This window comes from Oncorhynchus gorbuscha, linkage group LG09, assembly GCF_021184085.1.
Source record: "Oncorhynchus gorbuscha isolate QuinsamMale2020 ecotype Even-year linkage group LG09, OgorEven_v1.0, whole genome shotgun sequence".
Classification (NCBI taxonomy): Eukaryota; Metazoa; Chordata; class Actinopteri; order Salmoniformes; family Salmonidae; genus Oncorhynchus; species Oncorhynchus gorbuscha.
In genome coordinates this window covers 43,475,174-43,497,647 of record NC_060181.1, presented here as the reverse complement: position 1 = coordinate 43,497,647, position 22,474 = coordinate 43,475,174, and the positions used below count along the sequence as shown (strand labels likewise).

At 44.8% G+C, this 22,474-nt stretch overlaps 1 protein-coding gene across 9 annotated transcripts in view; it reads right to left on the bottom strand.

Moving 5' to 3' along the window:
* LOC124043664 (sodium bicarbonate cotransporter 3-like) overlaps positions 1-22,474 on the bottom strand; it is a 71,140-nt gene that overhangs the window by 10,289 nt on the left and 38,377 nt on the right. For 6 of the 9 annotated variants that reach the window (XM_046362472.1, XM_046362478.1, XM_046362474.1 and 3 more), the window contains exons 7-14: positions 21,648-22,028; positions 13,916-14,034; positions 9,904-10,061; positions 9,566-9,653; positions 9,172-9,318; positions 8,594-8,706; positions 797-971; positions 1-116 (exon numbers count right to left, since the gene is read on the bottom strand). The exon at positions 1-116 is cut by the window's left edge and continues 18 nt beyond it. In XM_046362472.1, coding sequence (XP_046218428.1) covers positions 1-116; positions 797-971; positions 8,594-8,706; positions 9,172-9,318; positions 9,566-9,653; positions 9,904-10,061; positions 13,916-14,034; positions 21,648-22,028 — 1,297 coding nt within the window. The remainder of the gene's footprint in view (positions 117-796; positions 972-8,593; positions 8,707-9,171; positions 9,319-9,565; positions 9,654-9,903; positions 10,062-13,915; positions 14,035-21,647; positions 22,029-22,474) is intronic. The other 3 variants (XM_046362473.1, XM_046362479.1, XM_046362481.1) reach the window with 3 other exon arrangements.

The following is a 22,474-nucleotide window of genomic DNA, read 5'->3' as shown; positions in this document are numbered from 1 at the left end:
ATCTTCTCGAAAACTAGGACAGGCCCCGTACTGCCCAGTATAGTGAGGGGCTGCCCCGCAAACAGAGAGAAGGCCACTCCTGTGAGGGATGCCCCAAACAGAGACTCTATGGCACTCTGTAGCAAAAGAAGAGAGGGAGGGGAAGAAGGAGTGAGAAGAGGAGGAGGTGGTAAATACATAAGTGGAAACCAGAGAGAGGGAGAGACTAAGGGGAATAAGGCAAAGCGGACAGAACACCCCACATAACATAGCACATCAGTTTAAAGCGACATTCCAGCTCAGGCTGCCTAGCATCAGACAGTGTAGACAAACTCCTTTACTCCTTCCACCCCGTCGGCCTGTCGGTACTTGTATCCCTCCGCCACTGGCCTTCTAGTGAGTTTACTCAGACGCATCACACACCCCGGCACGCTGACGCTAGCTATGCCAACAGTCTCCCTCTGGAGTTACTGTAGGGTTTTTGTGTGTGTAGCTCATTGTCAGGATCAAAACATATAGACAGTATATTGAGTAGCTCGCAGTGAGGAATAGGGACACTGTCTAACCACATCCGATTTGCTTACAGTGATGTGAATCCTATATGCTTTTAGTGATATTTGTATATAGTAATAAGCAAATAGGGTAAGACCTTTTGGTAAACCTATACATAATTAGTGCAAGGCTTACATTGACTTGTAGCCTGGTTAAACCAGTTCAACCAGGCAGCTGAGTGACTTGCATACATTAAGGGATACAGCACAGATAGAAGACAGACTGCTGTAATCGGAGTGACACTCTTGGACAAGGACCCACTCACTATGTTGCCCTTAGTGGCCTCTCCCAGCAGCCCCCCGAAGGTGATGACAGGGGACATGCAGGCGCAGTAGAGGAACAGGATGGAGGCCAGACACTGCAGGTTCAACGAGTCCCGGATGTCGCTCCAGTAGAACGGGGCCTTCCGCTTTATATCCATCACCAGGCCTCCAAAGATCCTAGAGGAAGGGGAAAAACCACAACGTTTTACAGCGGGCTATTTAAAGTAGCAGCATTATACTCGCGTGGTGAAGTATCCCAGATGAATCCCAGATTACATCCGTATACTTCTGGATTAGGTTTTTTGGACCATACAGGGGACCATACAACCCACTGGGGGCACACCTGTTGAGTCAACAGTTTCCACGCCATTTTAATGAAATTACATTGAGCCAACGTGGAATAGACATTATTGACATCTGTGCCCAGTGGGAACACATTATTGGACACCGAGATAACTCTTTTGGGTCTATAGGGCTCCCAGAGAGTTGTTAGGACCCACAGATAACTTACACCAAAACCTAGGTATTTTCTGATACTGTAACATGAGAAACGGTTCACTACTTTTCGGTTCTTCTACCGACTGTGTCTCACGTCTTAACACTGACTGAGATGATCAAGCCTGTTTAGTAATATGTCGACTGGGCCAGCAGCCTAACTTTTCAGCGCGTTTGGTGTTCCAGTTCGACAAATTGTACTGACCAAAAATAAATAAAGGCAACATGCTACAATTTCTAATTTCTTACCGAGTTACAGTTCAATAAAGGAAATCAGTCAATTGAAATCATTTCATTAGACCCTAACTTATGGATTTCACATGACGGGGAATACAGATACGCATCTGTTGGTCACAGATACCTTGAAGGAAATGGGCCTCTGTCACGACTTCCGCCGAAGTCGGTCCCTCTCCTAGTTCGGGCGGCGTTCGGCGGTCGACGTCACCGGCCTTCTAGCCATCGCCGATCCACCTTTCATTTTCCATTGATTTGTCTTGTCTTCCCTCACACCTGGTTTTAATTCCATCAATTACATGTTGTGTATTTAACCCTCTGTTTCCCCCCATGTCCTTGTCTGTAATTGTTTCTTGTAGTGCTTGTATACGTTATGTTGGTGGATACCGGGTGTTGTTTGACCCATTCATTGATTGTTCTGTTTACGGTGGTTTTTATGTTTATTATGTTGTAAATCAGTTTTCGCTCTCTTTGCGCCTGACTTCTCTGCCACGAGTACGCACCCTGTTACAGCCTCACAATGGGCCTCAGGATCTTGTTACCGTATATCTGTACTTTGAAATTGCCATCAATAAAATGCAATTGTGTTCGTTGACCATAGCTTATGCCTGCACATACCATGGAACATTTCTGGTATCTTTTGTCTCAGCTCAGTACACTGAACAAAAATATAAACGCTACATGTAAAGTGTTGGTCCCATGTTTCATGAGCTGAAATAAATGATCGAAGAAATGTTCCATACGTACAAAAAGCTTGTATCTCTCAAATTGTCCACAAAGTTGTTTAAAGCCCTGTAAGTGAGAAATGTATCCTTTTCCAAGATAAATACATCAAATCAAATTGTATTGGTCACATACACGGATGATATTGCGGGTGTAGCGAAATGCTTGTGTTTCTAGTTCCAACAGTGCAGTAGTATCTAACAATTCACAACAATACACACAAATCTAAAAGTAAAAGAATGGAATTAAGAAATATATAAATATTAGATTGAGCAATGTCGGAGTGGCATTGACTAAAATACAGTAGAATAGAATACAGTATATACATATGAGATGAGTAAAGCAGTATGTAAACATTGTTAACTTCTTTGGGACGGGGGGCAGTATTGAATAGCTTGGATAATAAGGTTCCCAGAGTAAACTGCCTGCTACTCAGGCCCAAAAGCTAGAATATGCATATAATTAGTAGATTTGGATAGAAAAAGTTTCTAAAACTGTGATATAACAGAACTCATATGACAGGCAAAAACCTGAGGAAAAATCCAACCAGGAAGTGGGAAATCTGAGATTTGTAGTTTTTGAAGTCATTGCCTATCGAATATACATTGTCCAAGGGGTCATATTGCACTTCCTAAGGCTTCCACTAGATGTCAACAGTCTTTAGAACCTTGTTTCTGGCTTCTACTGTGAAGGGGGAGAGAATAAGAGTTGTTTGAGTCAGGTGTCTGGCAGAATGCCATGAGCCAAATCATGTGCGTGGCCATGACAGGTAGCTGCGTTCCTTTTCATTTCTAAAGACAAAGGAATTGTCCGGTTGAAACATTATTGAAGATTTATGATAAAAACATCCTAACGATTGATTCTATACATCGTTTGACATGTTTCTACGACCTGTAATATAACTTTTTGGATTTTCCGTCTGAGCTAAGCAATCGCGCATTGAGCATTTCGATTATTGGGCTAAACAAAAAGGAGGTATTTGGACATAAATGATGGACTTTATCGAAGAAAACACACATTTATTGTGGAACTGGGATTCCTGGGAGTGTATTCCGATGAAGATCATCAAAGGTAAGTGAATATTTATATATATTAATTTATATTTATTTCTGACTTTTGTGACACCTCTCCTTCTTTGGAAAATGGCTGTATGTTTTTCTGTGGCTAGGTGCTGACCTAACATAATCGCAAGGTGTGCTTTCCCCGTAAAGCCTTTATGAAATCTGACACAGCAGTTCAATTAAGGAGACGTTTGTCTATAATTCCATGCATAACACATGTATCTTTTACCAATGTTTATTATGAGTATTTCTGCAATTTGATGTGGCTCTCTGCACTTTCACTGGATGTTTGTTTGAGACAATGCATTTCTGAACATAACACACCAATTTCAAATTAGGTTTTTGGACATAAAGATGAACTTTATTGAACAAAACACACATTTATTGTGTAACATGAAGTCCTGTGAGTGCCATCTGATGAAGATCATCAAATTTCTGACTTTTGTGACACCTCTCCTTCTTTGGAAAATGGCTGTATGTTTTTTGTGACTAGGTGCTGACCTAAAATAATTAAGTGTGCTTTCACCATAAAGCCTATTTGAAATCGAACACTGTGGCTGGATTTACAAGAAGTTTATCTTTAAAGTGGTGTATAATACTTGTATATTTGAGGAATTTTAATTATGGGATTTCTGTTGTTTTGAATTTGGCACCCTGCAATTTCACTGGCTGTTGGTGAGGTGGAACGGTAGCGTCCCACATATCCCAGAGAAGTTAACGTGACTAGTGTTCCATTATTAAAGTGATTCCAAGTGATTCCAAGTCTATGTATATAGGGCAGCAGCCTCCAATGTGCAGGGTCTCATAACCAGGTGGAAGCTGGCTAGTGATGGCTATATAACAAGGTCTGATGGCTTTGAGATAGAAGCTGGTTTTCAGTCTCTCGGTCCCTGCTTTGATGCACCTGTACTAACCTCGCCTTCTGGATGATAGCGGAATGAACAGGCCGTGGCTCGGGTGGTGGATGTCCTTGAAAATCTTTTTGGCCTTCCTGTGACATTGGGTGGCGTAGTTCTCCTGGAGGATGGGTAGTTTGCCCCCGGTGATGTATTGGGCAAACAGCACCACCCTTTGGAGAGCCCTGCGGTTGCGGGCGGTGCAGTTGCCGTACCAGGCGGTGATACAGCCCGATAGGATGCTCTCAATTGTGCATCTGTAAAAGTTGGTGCCAAATTTCTTCAGCCCCCTGAGGTTGAAGAGGCGCTGTTGCCACTGTCTGTGTGGCTGGACCATTTCAGATTGTCATGTGCGGTGAGGAACTTGAAGCTTTCCACCTCCTCCACTGCGGTCCCGTCGATGTGGATAGGGGGTGTGCTCCCTCTACTGTTTCCTGAAGTCCACGATTAGCTCCTTTCTTTTGTTGACAATGAGTGGGAGGTTATTTTCCTGTCACCACTCTCCCAGGGCCCTCACCTCCTCCCTGTAGGCCGTCTCGTCGTTGTTGGTAATCAGGCCTACTACTGTTGTGTCATCTGCAAACTTGATGATTGAGTTGGAGGCGTGCATGGCCACGCAGTCATGGGTGAACAGAGAGTACAGGAGGGGGCTGAGCACACACCCTTGTGGGGCCCCTGTGTGTAGGATCAGCAAAGTGGAGGTATTGTTTCCTACCTTCACCACCTGGGGGTGGCCCATCACGAAGAACATGACCCAGTTGCACAGGGCGGGGTTCAGACCCAGGGCCCCGAAAGTAATGATGAGCTTGGAGGGTACTATGGTGTTGAATGCTGAGCTACAGTCAATGAACAGCATTCTTACATAGGTATTCCTTTTGTCCAGATGGGATAGGACAGTGTGCAGTGCGATGGCGATTGCATCGTCTGTGGATCTATTGGGGCAGTAAGCAAATCCATCCACCTGACAGGTGTGGCATATCAAGAACCTCATTAAACAGCATGATCATTACACAGGTGCACCTTGTGCTGGGGATAATAAAAGGCCACTCTAAAGTGTGCAGTTTAGTCACACAACACAATGCCACAGATTTCTCAACCGCAGACCACGTGTATGGTGTCATGTGGGCACATGGTTTGCTGATGTCAACATTGCGAATAGAGTGCGGTGGATATAGAATCTTTGAAACTATTGCTTTTATATTTTTGTTCAGTATAATTTGACCCAATATTATGACCATGGATGAGTAAATTTACCCTGATATGTATCAAATTCCATTTTAAAACAGTTAGTAGCTTTAATTGTAAAATATTTATATGCTCATGCTATGGTTTTGCAGAAGGATTTTAGGCGAAAGTCAGCCTACCATTACATCTGTGCTTAGAAGTTAGAACTTCCTTCACACAAAGTACGACAAAAACTCAAAAGATGCCCAAAGGTTATTCTGTGACTTTAGCTAATACACTTTTTTTTGCCTTGGTATCGAGTATTGATATTGAGTATTATGATACTAAACCTGGTATCGAAGTCAAAATTCTGGTATCGTGACAACACTACCATCAATAGGGTCTGCCAGAAAATAAGTTTGGAACCCCCAAATGTGGTAGACATTTTTGGACACTTCCTACAAGACATTTTAGAGATCTTTGGTTAATGGTCATTTCCTAACTGTGATGCTTAGAGCTAGGTTCCTTACTGAGGCGAACCCTATTAGTTTCCCACTGGGGTTGGACACACTCCTGCTCTCTGACCCAGATACCACTCAACCCATTCACACCCAGGTTCCTACCTCACACACACACTCAGCTAACTTACACAAACACACTCAACCCACCACTCTCAGGTCTAAGTCACCACCCCTTTGTGTGTTCAGGGACTGCATAACACCCCGTAAAGACTATCCCTTATCTCTACCTTAGTCTCTCTCTCTCTCTCTCTCTCTAATGCTCTTTATCCCTCCTTCCCCCCCTCTACCTCTCTCTGTCGTTCTCTGCCGACATGCTGCTTTTTATAGCAGCATGCCGAGAGTAGATCTGCGGAAGGGTAAATAATGCAGTGCCCAGTCTGCGAGGTGTGTGTGTCCTGGGGGAGTGAGATCACAAATAATCACACTCTACCAGCCACGCGATCTCAGAGGCTTTCACCCGGAGAACCGGAGTATTTACTTATGTCAGCATCGTAACTGTAACGTGTGCAGTGCATTGGCAATGTCACAGTATGTGGGCATTGTATGTTATTCATTTTGGCCTTCATAAACAGTTTCGATACTGGATTACCTTATACGTGTTTAATGCATTTCATCAAGAATAAAAAGCAGTTTTATTTCTGACATCAAAACAGTTTTACGACCTATTGCCTATGTCATACCATAGTATTTTTTTTAAACAGTGGCGTGCCGTGGGCCTGGGGCCTGGGCCTTCAGTGAGGTCCTACAAAGTCCCACCCGAATTAATCCACCTCTTATTACCATCATTATGATGCCATGGCTCTGGACACTATACATTTATTCAGAAACGCAGTTTAACCAGGCGTTGTGTCGCACCCAAAGCAGTTTCACCGTGATGATAAAGACACATAACTATTCACTGAAAATAAAAGGGGAAAAAAAACAAATAATTTGAAACATAGACTATTTGCCATTTTATTTTGTTAATATATAGGCTATTTAATATTAACGAAATAAAATGCGAAACATACATACACATTTAATAAAGAATCAAATGCATTGTATGCCTACACACCAAAGACGGATTATTTGAACACAAAATCCATCCTCCTTTCTTTCCTCAAGAAGACTTCAATGACTCTGTTGTACAGTCTATCTGTGCGCTTTAGTTCCACCAATAAGTCCTTTTCTATCGACATGGAGGCTAATGCTGAAAGCCGAGTCTCTCCAGTAGCATTTCTGGAATACGTTTTGATTCGCTTTAAGGCCGAGAATGACCGCTTGACAGAAGCCGTGGACACAGGGATAGTCACTGTCACACATGCCAATGTGTAAAGTTGCCCCATGTCCTCATTCAGATTTTTCTGCTTAAGGAAATCAAGGAGATCAGAGGGACTTTCCGTGACTCTCTGTTATGCTGGAGAAGGCTGTTTGCGGGAATTTTTTCCAGGTAGGTCTGAAAGTGCTGGGGGTCCAGGAGGGAGAGAAACATTAATTTTTTGTGGTCTTGAAACATGTTTCGTATCTGGCAAAGAATGTTGTCCAGAATATTGCTGTGGAGTTGTTGGTAGTATGGGTCTCCTTGTGCTGGTCCTCTACGTGCGCTGGGTGAACTGGGTGTCATCGTAGATTTGACTGAACCTGCACCTCTCTCGCTCAATTGTAATAATAGGCATTCCCAGCAGCACAGTTTGCAGTGCTTCTCGGAGCCTGTGAGCCATTGATAGCGCTCGTAGTTGGAACTTTGAAAGTGGCGAACGAACCCCTTTCCCACCTGTGACAGGCTTTGTAGCGTCGGCGTCGGGCGGCCTCTCCTTACAATGTCTAACTTTTCTTGAAAAGTTAGTCTTGAGAATGGCGTTATAATTATATCCTCGACCAAATCGATGTCTTCTCCTCCTTCCGCCATTGTGGGTTGAAAAAACAGCTTAGTAGTACGCAAATTAATTTGTTTATCAAATTCAGTTTCCTAGTTCTGAGGTTCTGCATAGACCTGCCCATAGGACCTGCCTCTCAATATTGGTAATCCAATCAAAAGACGTGCACGCACTACGCCTGCTAGCTGGCTCCTGTGTAACACTGGAGCCAGCCAGCAGGCGTACAATAGCCAACTCTAAAGCTGATTGGTTGACACTAAATTTCCATTCACTTTAAGCAACAAGCGCCCGCACTGTTGATGCTGAAGGCCTGAGGGCAGATTTTAGACCCCTGGCAACACATGATGGCTGAATATGATTGGATAAAAGATCTAACATAAAGACCAGCCCTCTAAATCTCAACGTGGGGCTGGAAGCAGTGCAACCAAGAGGAAAGCTATGAAATGAAGAGTATAACTCTTACTCTGGGGAATAATTTAATACATATTTGTGGGAAAATATATTTAAAAAAATTGTATTCTGATGATGTTTAGGGCAGCAGAGAAGGCCTTGCTTGCCCTGAAGGCCCACCACTGAAAAAAAAAAGTCTTAGGCAGTGTCTCAAATGATACCCTATTCCACATGTATGGTAGTCCACTACTGTTGATCACAACTCTATGTAAGAAATAGGGTGTCGTTTGAGATTTACCCTAATCAACTCTTCTCTATGGGGCAGTTTCCCCAGACACAGATTAAGCCTAGTCCTGGAATAAAAAGTGGGGAATCTCCATTGACAATGCTTTTAGGTCCAGAATTAAGCTTAATCTGTGTCCCGGAAACCTCCGCTATAAATTAATATGCATTGCTCACCGTCCGGTTCTCTGCAACTCGGGCCCAGCTCCGTGGCCTTCATCCTCCTCCTTCAACATCTCCCCAGAGGGTGAGGGCGACCCATTGGGCTGGGAGGGAATCTTCCTCTTCAACTACAAGTGAGAGAGCCATTATAGGTTTGGCTCAGATGGTAGAGCATGGAGTTGGCCACGCCAGGGTCATGGGTTTGATTCCCGCTGTGGCCACCCATACGAAAATACATGCACGCATGACTAAGTTATTACAGGGCTGTTATACCCTCGACTGCCACCAGGAGGCACAGTCATACACATCATGGAAACGCCATAGGAAACGTACATGCAAGCCAGTGCTCTTCAAACCTGGACACCCACAGGTGGTACAGAGTAGACTATGTTTCCAACACATCTGATTCAACTAATCATCAAGCCCTTGATTCATTTAATCAAGTGTGCTCGTTGCTAGACTGAAACAAAACCCCTTGTGGGTCTCCAGGACCAAGATTGAAGAGCACGACGTGACCAATAGTCTAAAATCAGGCTCGACTTCAGACATGTTGATTTTCTGTTTCTGTTTATATATGTCGACTAGACCCTCACCTGCGATGGGACGTTCTTGGGGGGTTCGATTCGTATCGAGGGGTCCCATTCTCCTGGGGGCAGGACTGTCACCTGGTCCAGAAATTCATCTATCCCAGACAGAAGGTCCATCCGATCTTTGGCCTTGTACGCCACATCATGGAATATCTACAGAAAAATGCAAGAAAGAGTATAGCTTTTACGTTCTGATCTTAAAATTGATCTCGTCTGAACGCCACACCTAAAGATCCACCCCCCCTAAAGGGAAAAAGTTACACAAATGAGTTAGTCTATTCTATGCATGTGGGGGGAGGGGAAGCTAATTCATGTTTATGACTGAATGTTACTAATCTTCATAAGACTATAAGGATAACTGCACAAACAGCAGCACGTAAAACATCTCCCGTCCTCTCACCTCATCTGTCATCAGTGTGGCCATGGATCTGCCAATCTCATGGTACTGAGGGCCTTTCCCGTGTGGACCCAACAGCAGAAACAAAAACCTGTAGGGGACACAAACCATTTGCACGCATTAGACTCAACGCAATGTAGATGGCCAGGTAGAGGCAGATACAAAGTATTTTATTCAGAACCCAACATAATTTAGTATATTCGGTGATAGGACTTATGGCTCCAAATAGAAATGGTTTCGGCTACTGGTAGGGGAGCAGGTGCATGAATAAAACCTAGGACCAGCAGGTTAAACAGAGAAAGAGCAGGGAAAGAGTGGGTGTGGAGATGTAGTGTACCTACCTGGTGGGCACGGGCACCTCCGTGAGCCCCGTGATGAGGACGGCGGGGGACAGGCGTACGAAGGCGATGATGGGCCTCTCCAGGAAGTCCACCTCCCCTACCAGCACGTTGGACGCCTCGGCGCCCGGAGGAATCTTCTTCATGAAGTTCATGTCCACCTAAAAGGAGCAGAACGGGACCCGAGAGAGAGAGGCTTTAGGAAGTAACAACTATATGAGACAGTGTCTCCCAATCCTGGTCCTGTTTCTGTGAATCCTGTGAATCCTGGTCCTTGATGATGAGTTGATTAGTTGAAAAAAAGAAGAAGAAAAAGTGCATTCTTTTGCCGGACTTAATTCCCGCCCACGACTTTTCTTACCGCGCCCGCCCGCTCCTGCAGACTCCTCGTCCGACTCCCACCCGCATGAACTGGTCCCAAATCTGGCCCCAGTCCCGCAATGGAGGTGTGTGGGACACAGCTTGCTTTGCATCCCCGGTCCCAGCAATTTAGATAACACAAAAGAAGCAGGACGATTCGCAGGCAGACAAATTCATGCGTCACCAATGCTTATTTCTAGTCAATATCGGGGCCTAAACTATAGCCTATCCTATTTAGGAAGTCATTCCCCACAGAAAGACAACGGCGCCGTGCTTCTCCGCCCATGCATATAGGCTACAGCCTATTGAATTTAGACTACACATGGGCGCATTTGTTCTCGTGCGCCCAACAAAAATGAGGAGAGATAGGCTAACTGAACTTGAAGCAGAATTAGCCTATAAGAGTTTGTGAACTGTGACACAAAAAGTTGTTTTTATTTTTTTATACAAGAGATAACACATACAACACAGAAAGACAACCGTTCAAAATAATCCGTGGGACTGTAGTATGTTTTCATCCCAAAGTTGTCTTGTCTAACCGCCCACAGCATGACAAATGCCAACCGCGCTGCTATGATCTGTCGGGGACTACAGGTCCCGCGGGATGCACACGGCAGTAACTTTCATCTCAAGGTCGGTTGTTTGAACTGAGTAACAGCGCTGGGAGACCTTGCCCACTGAGATAGGTAATATCTGCATCTCTCTCTCTTCCACAAACACACACACTCTGTCTCCTTCTCCCTCTTTTGATTAGACTACCCCAGTCAAGTATGAGATAGCTTCTTGGCAAACACATGAAAGCTGGTTGTAAGCCGACTCCTCACGGTCGCCAGCCTACGTATTTCATGGCTGAAAAGAGTCATAAATGGATATATAAGATCTCACTTACAGTTTTTCCTCAGTCGCTTTGGTGCATTTCTTAGATCAAAAGCGCAATTCTTGATACTACTTGTACAAATTCCAAATCATCTAGTCACTTGTGCACATCATTAAAGCAATGTTTTATTCCTTTGAACAAATTGCAATTGATAATGTAGAAGTGTCAGCTTTTTTCCACATTATCATTTGCTCATGTCATGTTGATCAAAATTTAGTAGATGGTTCTCTGTTGAATAGTCTTACCCCTCAAAACATCTAGGCATTAGTTCCTTGCATAAGCCATTACATGCAAAATTGTTGAACTATTTGTCATAAACTGTCAAGCATAGTTTTACACATTTCTATTAGACCTTTTGTACAAAAATGTGAATTGATGAATCGTGCACGTGGAATTGACCCTCACTCATGAAGGAATGTAAAGTGTTAGTTCAACCAACAATCAACCAGTTGCTCAAAGGTGCATCTCATGAAGAATCAATTGGAAAGCATATATAGACAGACCACAACACAGAGTTGCAATTTTCCAATAATGGATGGACCAGGAAACGAACAGGATCAACAGCCAAGAGGAGGAAGAAGAGGAGCAAGGATGCGTGGTGGAAGGCAAAACAGAGGAAGAGGCAGAAGAGGACATAGGCGCATATCTGATGACATAAGGGCCACTATTGTAGACCATGTTGTCAATCATGGCCTTACAATGGCTGAGGCGGGTCGAAGGGTGCAGCCGAATATTGGGAGATCAACCGTGTCCCTCAATAGGTATGTCCACCAATGTACAGTGCACTGTTACTGTATATAAGCAGTATACTGTATACTTCATATTATAGTAGTCCACTTGTATTTCACAGCATACAGAAATATACTCTATACAGATACATACGGCACCTTACATGCACCCACCTGTATGTTTTACAGTAAAATGTGTGTTCGCATAGTTTTTGTCTATGTGAAAGTGTGCGATGCATCACTGCATTTTTCCCCAAATAGGACTGCAAGATTACCTCAAACCGGTGGCAGAGGACGCCTTTTCACACCTCAACAGGAGGAGGCTATTTGCACTATGGTCCGAGCAAACAATGCCATGAGACTCAGGGAAATACAAAGGACCATTACAGAAGACAACGATGTCTTTGAAAACATCCATACGGTTAGCATCTCAACCATCGACAGGGTGTTGCATAGAAACCAGATGAGTATGAAACATCTGTACCGTGTACCATTCCAAAGGAATGAGGACAGAATTAAGGAGCTACGGTACCAGTATGTACAGGTAAAACATATATCTATGTAACTACTTTACAGCAACATTTTATAGTGATACATAGTACAGTAAGCATAAACTGCACACATTTCCATTGCTGTGGAAGGAACATGCAATATATGTACATTTTATGTCACTCTTCCTTACCAAAACAAATTCAACTGTGTGTTCTGGGATATAGCGTATAATGGAGTTGGAATCAAGTGAACCTTCTCACAACTTTGTATACGTGGATGAGGCTGGCTTTAACCTGACCAAATGCAGAAGGCGGGGTCGGAATATCATCGGTCACAGAGCTACTGTGGATTTGCCAGGCCAAAGGGGAGGAAATATGACCATGTGTGCTGCTATTTCGGAGCATGGTGTCCTAACCCATATCCCCCTTATAGGGCCATACAACACCCAGCATCTACTCAACTTTTTAGAGACTCTCTACGGGGCTCTCATCCCTGATGATGAGAGGGGTCTGTTTAGAGAGGATTTGCCAGAGTATGTGGTCATTTGTGATAATGTGAGTTTCCATCGATCAAACATCATAAGGCAATGGTTTGTGACCCACCCGAGGATGCTCATAGAATTCCTCCCACCTTATTCACCATTCCTTAACCCAATTGAGGAGTTATTTTTAGCATGGAGGTGGAAGGTGTACGGTGGTCAGCCACACACAGATGACCCTGCTGGCTGCAATGGATGCAACATGTGAGGACATCACAGTAGCCGCCTGCGAGGATGGATAAGGGATTCCAAAAGATTCTTTCCACGTTGCATTGGAAGGGAAAATATCCGGTGTGATGTGGATGAGAATATGTGGGCCGACAGACAGGAACGTCTGGATGTGTAGAGACAGCACAACAGTGCTGCGGGCAAAGTTGTGCCTTAGGGGTGGTTTCCTGTGTTTCTTTCTAATTTAGTTTTTTTTCCTTTGTGCCCCTTGGGTTGTCCAGTCTCTTTCAATCAATAACCCACATACAGTAATATGTAAATAGTACTGTTGAAATTGATATATGCCATAGAAGTGCAGCCTTGTGCATTTTCAATACTGTAACTGTCATCCAAACTGTAGCCTAAGTTTACATCAGGTAATACTGTCAAAGTACACAGTTACATTGACAACATGCCGAAACATTTTGATGACCTTGTTCGTGAACAATGACTCAATGACTTATCATTCTGATGACACTGACATGATCATTGGCATGAATATTTACTTTTGAGAGATGTACTAAGGATTTTTAGTGACTGACTAGCTTTAGAAATATATCTATTGTATATTGCAGTCTGTACAAATTGTTCACCAAAGCGACTGAGAAAAACTGTAACCAAGCTCAGTTATTGAATTAAACAATGACAGACAGACAGACAGTTCACTTTGAGACTGGCTCTTGGTTCTAGCAGGCAGGGAGTGGGTGAAGTTTCTTATGCTCAGAGAGTAAGGGCTGTGATTGATGATGGTTGTCTTGGATGTCTGGATGAGAGTGGCTGATGATGGGGGGGGGGGTCCTTAGCAGGGATTACCTTGCTGAAGTCCACACTGCTGTTCTCTTTACTGACCCCAGCTCTGGAGGGCCTCCTGTCTCCGGTCTTGCTGCTGCTATCCAGGTTACTGGGGACAGAGTGCGTGGACATCAATGGCCCTGCAACGACAAGACAAGACAAAAGGACAGACAGACAGACAGACAGACAGACAGACAGACAGACAGACAGACAGACAGACAGACAGACAGACAGACAGACAGACAGACAGACAGACAGACAGACAGACAGACAGACAGACAGACAGACAGACAGACAGACAGACAGACAGACAGACAGACAGACAGACAGACAGACAGACAGACAGACAGACAGACAGACAGACAGACAGACAGACAGACAGACAGACAGACAGACAGAGAGAGAGAGAGACGGGATAGCGGCAGAAGAGTGTTAGAAATTTCAGCTCTGGAGGACCGAGGTACCTGCTGCTCAGTGCATTCTCGTGGATACATTAGAATGCCTACATTTGATAATACTGTGTTTTTCATATATCATTTACAGTATATTTGCAAAGCATCAAAACACAATACAGGTTCTTCTATTGAAAATGTATACAGAAATAATGTAGCTGTACTCTGAAATTATTTGCTATTATTTTTCAATAGGCTCTCTGTATAGGCCCAGACTACATATGCATATATAATAGTATGGTATAATATACTATATAATATACATAGTTTGATTTATACACTCTCAAAGACCTTAACAAATTGCTAACATAATTAACATTTATTACGGCCTGCGGTGATAAGGGTTCAAGAAATTGCGCATCCGCCTCCCCACTTCAATGCACCCTATAGCCATGTGAGGTGAGCCGTACACAGGAAACGCCAGCACTTCAGCGAGGGAGACATGCATTGAGGAAATTACCACAGAAACGAATGAACTGTAACACAGCAACCATGCACACACACTCCCCTCCCTCTGTCTCAATCACCTAGAACGTGGAGGAGTGTTCAAATGAATATGAATGGGTGAATTTCCTTGTGGTCCTCCTTGACCTGTGACCTGTTGTCACCCGGCCCTGCGGGCTACTAGGCCGCCATGTTGGCATGAACAGAAGCGCCATCGCTCACATTCCTCACAAAGCCCCTGGGAATGACAGGGATTATCGGAGGTTGCATCCGCGGACACGCTTCATTCAGGAAGATAAAGCCCGGAATGCGGGCTCCACGCTGGACCTCAGGCCACGGTCCATATGCAAACGAGTACGAATAATCAAATCATATCATTCCAAAACCAGGGGCACACTGAGGGCAAAAACTTCTGACTCTAATGATAATTTGTCTTCATCTGCATACTAACAGCTGGCACTACATGTTATGTGTGGTACTGTGGCATTAGACAGAGAATCCGGCAATCAAAATGTGAATAGGTGTACTGTATACAGTTGTGGCCAAATAATTTGGCACCCTTTCACTTTTCATAAATTATTTCCTGTTTCTTCTAAAATACGTTTTAAAAAATTATATTATTATATTATATATATATATATATATATACTACAGGACCAAAAGTATGTGGACACCTGCTCGTCACCTGCTGGGATGGCTTTCCACTAAATGTTGGAACATTGCTGCGGGGACTTGCTTCCATTCAGCCACATAAGCATTAGTGAGGTCAGGCACTGATGTTTATTTATTATGCCTGGCTCGCAGTCAGGCCTTCCAATTCATCCCAAAGGTGTTCGATGGGGTTGAGGTCAGGGCTCTGTGCAGGCCAGTCAAGTTCTTCCACACCGATTTCAACAAACCATTTCTGTATGGACCTCGCGTTCTGCACGGGGGCATTTTCATGCTGAAACAGGAAAGGGCCTTCTCCAAACTGTTGCGACAAAGTTGGAAGCACAGAATCGCCTAGAATGTCATTGTATTCTGTAGCGTTAAGATCTCCCTTCACTGGAACTAAGGGGTCTAGCCTGAACCATGAAAAACAGCCCCAGACCATTATTTCTCCTCCACTAACTGTACTGTTGGCACTAAGCTTTGGGGCAGGTGGTGTTCTCCTGTCATCCGCCAAACCCAGATCTGACCGCCGGACTGCCAGATGGTGAAGCGTGATTCATCACTCCAGAGAACGTGATTCCACTGCACCAGACTCCAATGGCAGCGAGCTTTTTACCACTCCAGTCGACTCTTGGCATTGTGCATGGTGATCTTAGGCTTGTGTGTGGCTGCTCGGCCATGGAAAACCATTTCATGAAGCTCCAGACAAACAGCTATTGTGCTGACATTGGCTGAAATAGCCGAATCCACTCATTTGAAGCGGTGTCCACATACGTTTGTATACATACTGTATATACACTGAGTGTACAAAACATTAGGAACACCTTCCTAATATTGAGTTGTACCCCCTTTTGTCCTCAGAACAGCTTCAATTCGTTGGGGCATGGACTCAACAAGGTGTCGAAAGCATTACACAGGGATGTTGGCCCATGTTGGCTCCAATGCTTCGCAGAGTTGTGTCAAGTTGGCTGGATGTCCTTTGGGTGGTAGACCATTTTTGAAACACACGGGAAATTGTTGAACGTGAAAAACCCAGCAATGTTGCAATACTTGACATGCACAAACCGATGTGTCTGGCACCTACTACCATACCCCGTTCAAAGGCACTTAAATATTTTGTCTTGTCCATTCACCCTCAGAATGGCACACATACACAATCCATGTCTCAATTGCCTCTAGGCTAAAAAATACTTCTTTAACCAGTTATGCATTAGGGGGCGCTATTAAAATTTTGTGATGAAAAACGTTCCCGTTTTAAACAAAATATTTTGTCACGTAAAGATGCTCGACTATGCATATAATTGACAGCTTTGGAAAGAAAACACTCTTGACGTTTCCAAAACTGAAAAGATATGATCTGTGAGTGATATTATCTCCTTCCCTTCATCTACACTGATTGAAGTGGATTTTCACCTGGATTCATCTGGTCAATCTGTCATGGAAATAGCAGTACACTGTTTTGTACATTCAACATTGCAGAACCAATTTTAGTTTTGTAAACTATATCAAGTTTATCATTTTAATTGAGAAAATAAAGACAAATGGCATGGACAAAATGAGTTGGTAGAGCATGGCGCTTGTAACGCCAGGGTAGTGGGTTCGATCCCCGGGACCACCAATACGTAGAATGTATGCACACATGACTGTAAGTCGCTTTGGATAAAAGCGTCTGCTAAATGGCATATATTATTATATTATTATATTATGATTGGTATCCCAAGGCTAGTACTTGGTTGCACAGCCTTTGGCCAAGATAACTGCAGACAAATGTTCTTGCAGCCATCAATGAGCTTGTTGCACCTTTTACGGGTCATTAGTCCTACTTTGTTTTGAGCAGCAAACCGCTCTAATACTTCAATGTTTGAGGGGGTGTCCTCCACCAACGGCTGTTTTCAGACCTCGCCATAAGTTGTTACATGTGATTAAGATCTGACCTCTTCTCTCGCCCACTCCATTACAGTCCTTCATCTCTCTTGAACCATCCCTGGGTGCTTCTGGAATGCGTGTTGGTGGTCGTTTTCCTGCTGGAAGACCCACAACCTTCAATGGAGACCCAATTTTTGGACACCGGGTTGAACATTGCACTCCAAAACACCTGGTAATCTGCAGGTTCATTGTGCTTTGTGCACGTTTCAAGGCCCCCAGTACCAGAGTCAGCGAAGCAACCCCACAGCATTATCAAACCTCCCCATCTTTGATTGTAGGGAGGGTGTTCTATTCACTGTTTGCTTCTAAAAGCTCCAACAAATCATCCTTAACCGCCTGTCTATGCCAGCATGGGATTCAAACTCAAATGAGCGATACTCAGAACGAGGTGAAGTACGTAGCATATCGTTTGTTGGCAAATGGTGTCATGTCGTCAAGCATGGGATTCAACGTTCACTCTAGACATTAAGTAATGGAAGATTACAGAACCACACAAGTACTTATAATAAGACCACCAGCTTCCACCCTTAATTCATGTTTCTCTCCAAACCAGCAGTCTCTAGTTGTCATGACCCAACCTTCCAGTTCAGCTCTTTTCTGGGAAGACAAAAAGTCACGGTGGATGACACTGGGACTGAGAGAGTTACGTGCCAACGTTACAACCCTCCCACCCCAACCCCACTCCACGGCTTTATATTTAGCATGCTATTTGCACACGTAGGAGTCTCGAGCTAGACTCTTAAAGAAAACGTCTCTGAGACATCTGTGTGTTTATACTCAGGAATTATGGAGGAGAGATGCCAAACAATGCTGCTCTGGAAAAAGACCAGATGTTTTTAAATTGTTTAAGTCTGTCCTGACTGTATATTCACAATAGGACAGTCATGCAGAGCAGTGACAGTTATAGCTGGGAGGATACGCCATGATATGAGACCTGTTGCCATAGTGGCGAGTCTGGCGACTCAACTCTTACACTGACTGGATTACACAGGCCCTCAAGGGATGGAAAATGTGCAGTCGATTAAACCCCTTCAGGTTTCATCTTAGGACTTGAATGGGGAAAAAAAGGTTTGCAATGAAAAAGTGGACACAGAAATATCACAGAACCAGGGTCTTTTTTTTCTTACTGTTGCCCAAAAATCTACTGGCCTGAACAGAATTTCTACTGGCCCGGACATTGTGTAGTTAAAATGCATTGCCTAAGCAGAACCTACAGGTTGGCAGGTTTCCTCTCTATATTCAGCTAGCATTAGGCTACATTTGGTTATTATGGAATGTATCAAAAACGCTGTGTAATAGAATCTAGCTATATAATGATTTAGAATTGCATTAATTGGGAAAGGGGGACACCTAGTCAGTCATACAACTGAATGCATTCAACTGAAATGTGTCTTCTGCATTGAACCCAACCCCTCTGAATCAGAGAGGTGGGGCAGGGCTGCCATAAATGTTAGGCATGTTCACTATTGAAGGTTGACGTTTGTAAATCAATTTCCCTAACGTAAATGGATTGGTGAGCTCTTCTTTTTACTCTGGATGGCTCGCGTGTGCCGCGTGAGCGGCTCAGCTTATGTACTGCTCGAGAAGTTGTGAGTCACGATCAGGGTGGTTGAATGAATGGCCAATCATATTTCTCAAATACAAAAAGCATGACTTTTCAGCGTGTAGTCTTCAATGGTGTTCAAGACTGCAACACGGCAGGTAATCTCAGCCATCCCCTCCGATGGCGATGGAGGGGATGGCTGCCGTTTTATGGGGCCTAAACCAACCATGCTTTTGTTTTTTTCCGCATTGTTTGTAACTTATTTTGTTCATAATGTTGCTGCTACCATCTCCTATGACCAAAAAGAGCTTCTGGACATCAGAACAGAGATTACTCATCTTGATCTGGACGAAGATCAGGGTGCCTGGTAAGGAGCCGGCGACGAGTGGCTAATATGCCTTTGCCATCAGTACTATTGGCCAACGTACAATCGCTGGATGATAAAGTGGACGAACTACAAGCACCTATATCCTACCAACGGGACATTAAAAACAGGAATATCTTATGTTTCAACGAGTCGTGGCTGAACGACGACATGAATAACATACAGCTGGTGGGGTATACACTGTATCGGCAGGATAGAACAGCAGCCTCTGGTAAGACAAGGGGTGGCGGTCGATGTAGATTTGTAAACAACAGCTGGTGCATGATATCTAAGGAAGTCTCAAGGTTTTGCTCGCCTGAAGTAGAGTATCTCATGATAAGCTGTTGACCACACTATTTACCAAGAGAGTTTTCATCTATATTCTTCGTAGCTGTCTATTTACCACCACAAACCAATGCTGGCACGAAGTCCGCACTCAATGAGCTGTATACGGCCATAAGCAAACAGGAAAATGCTCATTCAGAGGCAGCGCTCCTAGTGGCCAGAGACTTTAATACAGGGAAACTTACATTTTACGTAATTTCTACCAGCGTTTTAAATGTGCAACCAGAGGGAAAAAAAACTCTAGACTACCTTTACTCCACACACAGAGACGCGTACAAAGCTCTCCCCCGCCATCCGTTTGGAAACTCTGACCATTATTCTATCCTCCTGATTCCTGCTTACAAGTCAAATATAAAGCAGGAAGCACCAGTGACTCGGTCAATGAATAAGTGGTCAGATGAGGCAGATGCTAAGCTACAGGATTGTTTTGCCTAGCACAGACGGGAATATGTTCCGGGATTCTTCCGATGGCATTGAGGATTACACCACATCAGTCACTGGTTTCATCAATATGTGCATCTATGACGTCATCCCCACAGTGACTGTACGTACATACCCCAACCAGAAGCCATGGATTACAGGCAACATCCACACTGAGCTAAAGGGTAGAGCTGCCGCATTCAAGAAGCGGGACTAACCTGGAAGCTTATAATAATTCCCGCTATGCCCTCTGACGAACCATCATACAGGCAAAGCGTCAATACAGGATCATTCTACACCAACTCCAAAACTCGTCGGATGTGGCAGTGCTTGTAAACTACTACAAACTACAGGAGGTCAGAGAGCTGGCCGTGTGGTGCCAGGACAACAACCTCTCCCTCAACGGGATCAAGACAAAGGAGATGATTGTGGACTACAGGAAAAGGAGTACCGAGAATAACCCCATTCTCATCGACGGGGGTGTAGTGGAGCAGGTTGAGAGATTCAAGTTCCTTGGTGTCCACATCACCAACAAATTAACATGGTCCAAGCACATCAAGACAGTCGTGAAGAGGGCACGACAAAACCTATATTCCCTCCGGATACTGAAAAGATTTGGCATGGGGGTCAGATCCTCTCAAAAGGTTCTACAGCTGCACCATCGAGAGCATCTTGACTGGTTGCATCACTGCCTGGTATGGCAACAACTCGGCCTCCGACCGCAAGGCACTGCAGAGGGTAGTGTGTACGGCCCAGTACATCACTGCCATCCAGGTGCTAGAACGATGCTAGAATGAGGAGCGGAACGACGAGTTCCACCCTCTCTCCTTTGCAAGTTGAATTTTCCCTCACCTACGAAATCGTGACTTGTCCAAATAACCAGTGACGAAAAACCCTAACACCAGCACTACTGCTCCCTGCTATCCCATACATCCCACTCCTTCCCAACAGATTCTAAGGTACCAGTTATGTTTCCGTAAATCTGCCCATTAGAGATTACATAGCAGGTAAATGTCAAAATGGAACGCCAGAATGCACTGAGAAGTTACTGGCCCGGTCAGCCCAGTGACTGAGGAGACCACCTGGCTCTACATGTTTTTACTGGCTCTGCCGCAGCGGGCCATTGTTAATGTCGGACCCTGCAGAACTATGGTATGGTAAATGATGAAACACATTCTCGAGGAGAGCCATGCACACACACTGAGCAGAGAGAAGTGGAGGGACCAAGCCAAGCAAGGTAGGGGTTCGTGTGGGAGGGCTGGGATGAAGAAAGGTGGCGATAGACGGAGAGAGAAAGGAACGTGAACAATAAATAGCCTAGGAATGGAGCGAGATATGAGGGAAAAGGAGAGAGTGCAGATAAATGTATTGGATAAGACTAAACTAGAGAAACACAGACAGAGAGGTATGCAAGAAAGGAACAAGGTAGAGGGTCTTGTTGAGTTAACAGAGGAGGGGTATAAAAAGTGAACCTTGCTGGGGGGGGGAAGGGGGGGGGTTGTCATGGATTTGTAGTCGGGTAGGTGAAGGAGGGCACAGCCAGCATGCTGGTGCTAGTGTTCTCTGTTCAAGCCGTGACTCACACTGGCAGGCTACACAGATATTTGCCTTCTAAGGGCAGCTGCTGGAGCCCTCTAGTCTGCAGCGACGGTTGCCGATTGGTATACGCCTCCTCATCCTTTGTAATGGCGTTGGGTGGCGACTTGTCGTCCTCAGGCGGTGACACCACCACTTCCGGGATGGCCTGGGGGACCGGGGCGGGGCCAGGGGCGCGGGGAGGGTCTGGGGAGCGGCGGGGAGTAGGGGGGGTGTTCTGAGGGGTGGTGAGGGGCGAGGGTCCGGGGGAGAGCCCCCCAGCGGAGTTGGAGGAGGAGGAGTTAGGCAGGAGGAGGTTGAGGAGGACGGAGACCCGGGACTCTCGCCTCTGGGACAGGTTGGAGACGGAGGCCCCCGGCTTCAGGGAGTGGCGGGAGGCAGAGAGGCCCTCCCCTGTAGCGGTGGGAACACATAAAAAAAAACAAAGAAGGGAAAAGAGGGAGAGAAGAACGGGAGGAGGGAGGAAAAAGGGGGAGGATGGTATGAGGAGGAACATATGAGGGAGAATGTCATCAGAGAGGTGGTTTTAGGGGTGCATTCTCTGGGGGCAGAGAGAGAAGTTGGTGGGAGCTTGGGAGGAGTGTGGTTAAAGAGAGACAGAGGCGATAGGTTCTTGCAGGGGAAAGGTGAGGGAGGGGAGGTGTCCACAACAGACCAATAGGCTTGTCCGCTCACCAATCACACAGTGACAGACTGAGGGTAAGCATTTTGGGTAGAGAGATGCTTGAAAGCAGGAGAAGAGATGTGGGTTGGTTAGCATAGTGTCAGTGTACAGTATATTGTGCATACAAATACAGAACCACACGCAAAACCAGACATATTTCATGTCTGTCCAAGTT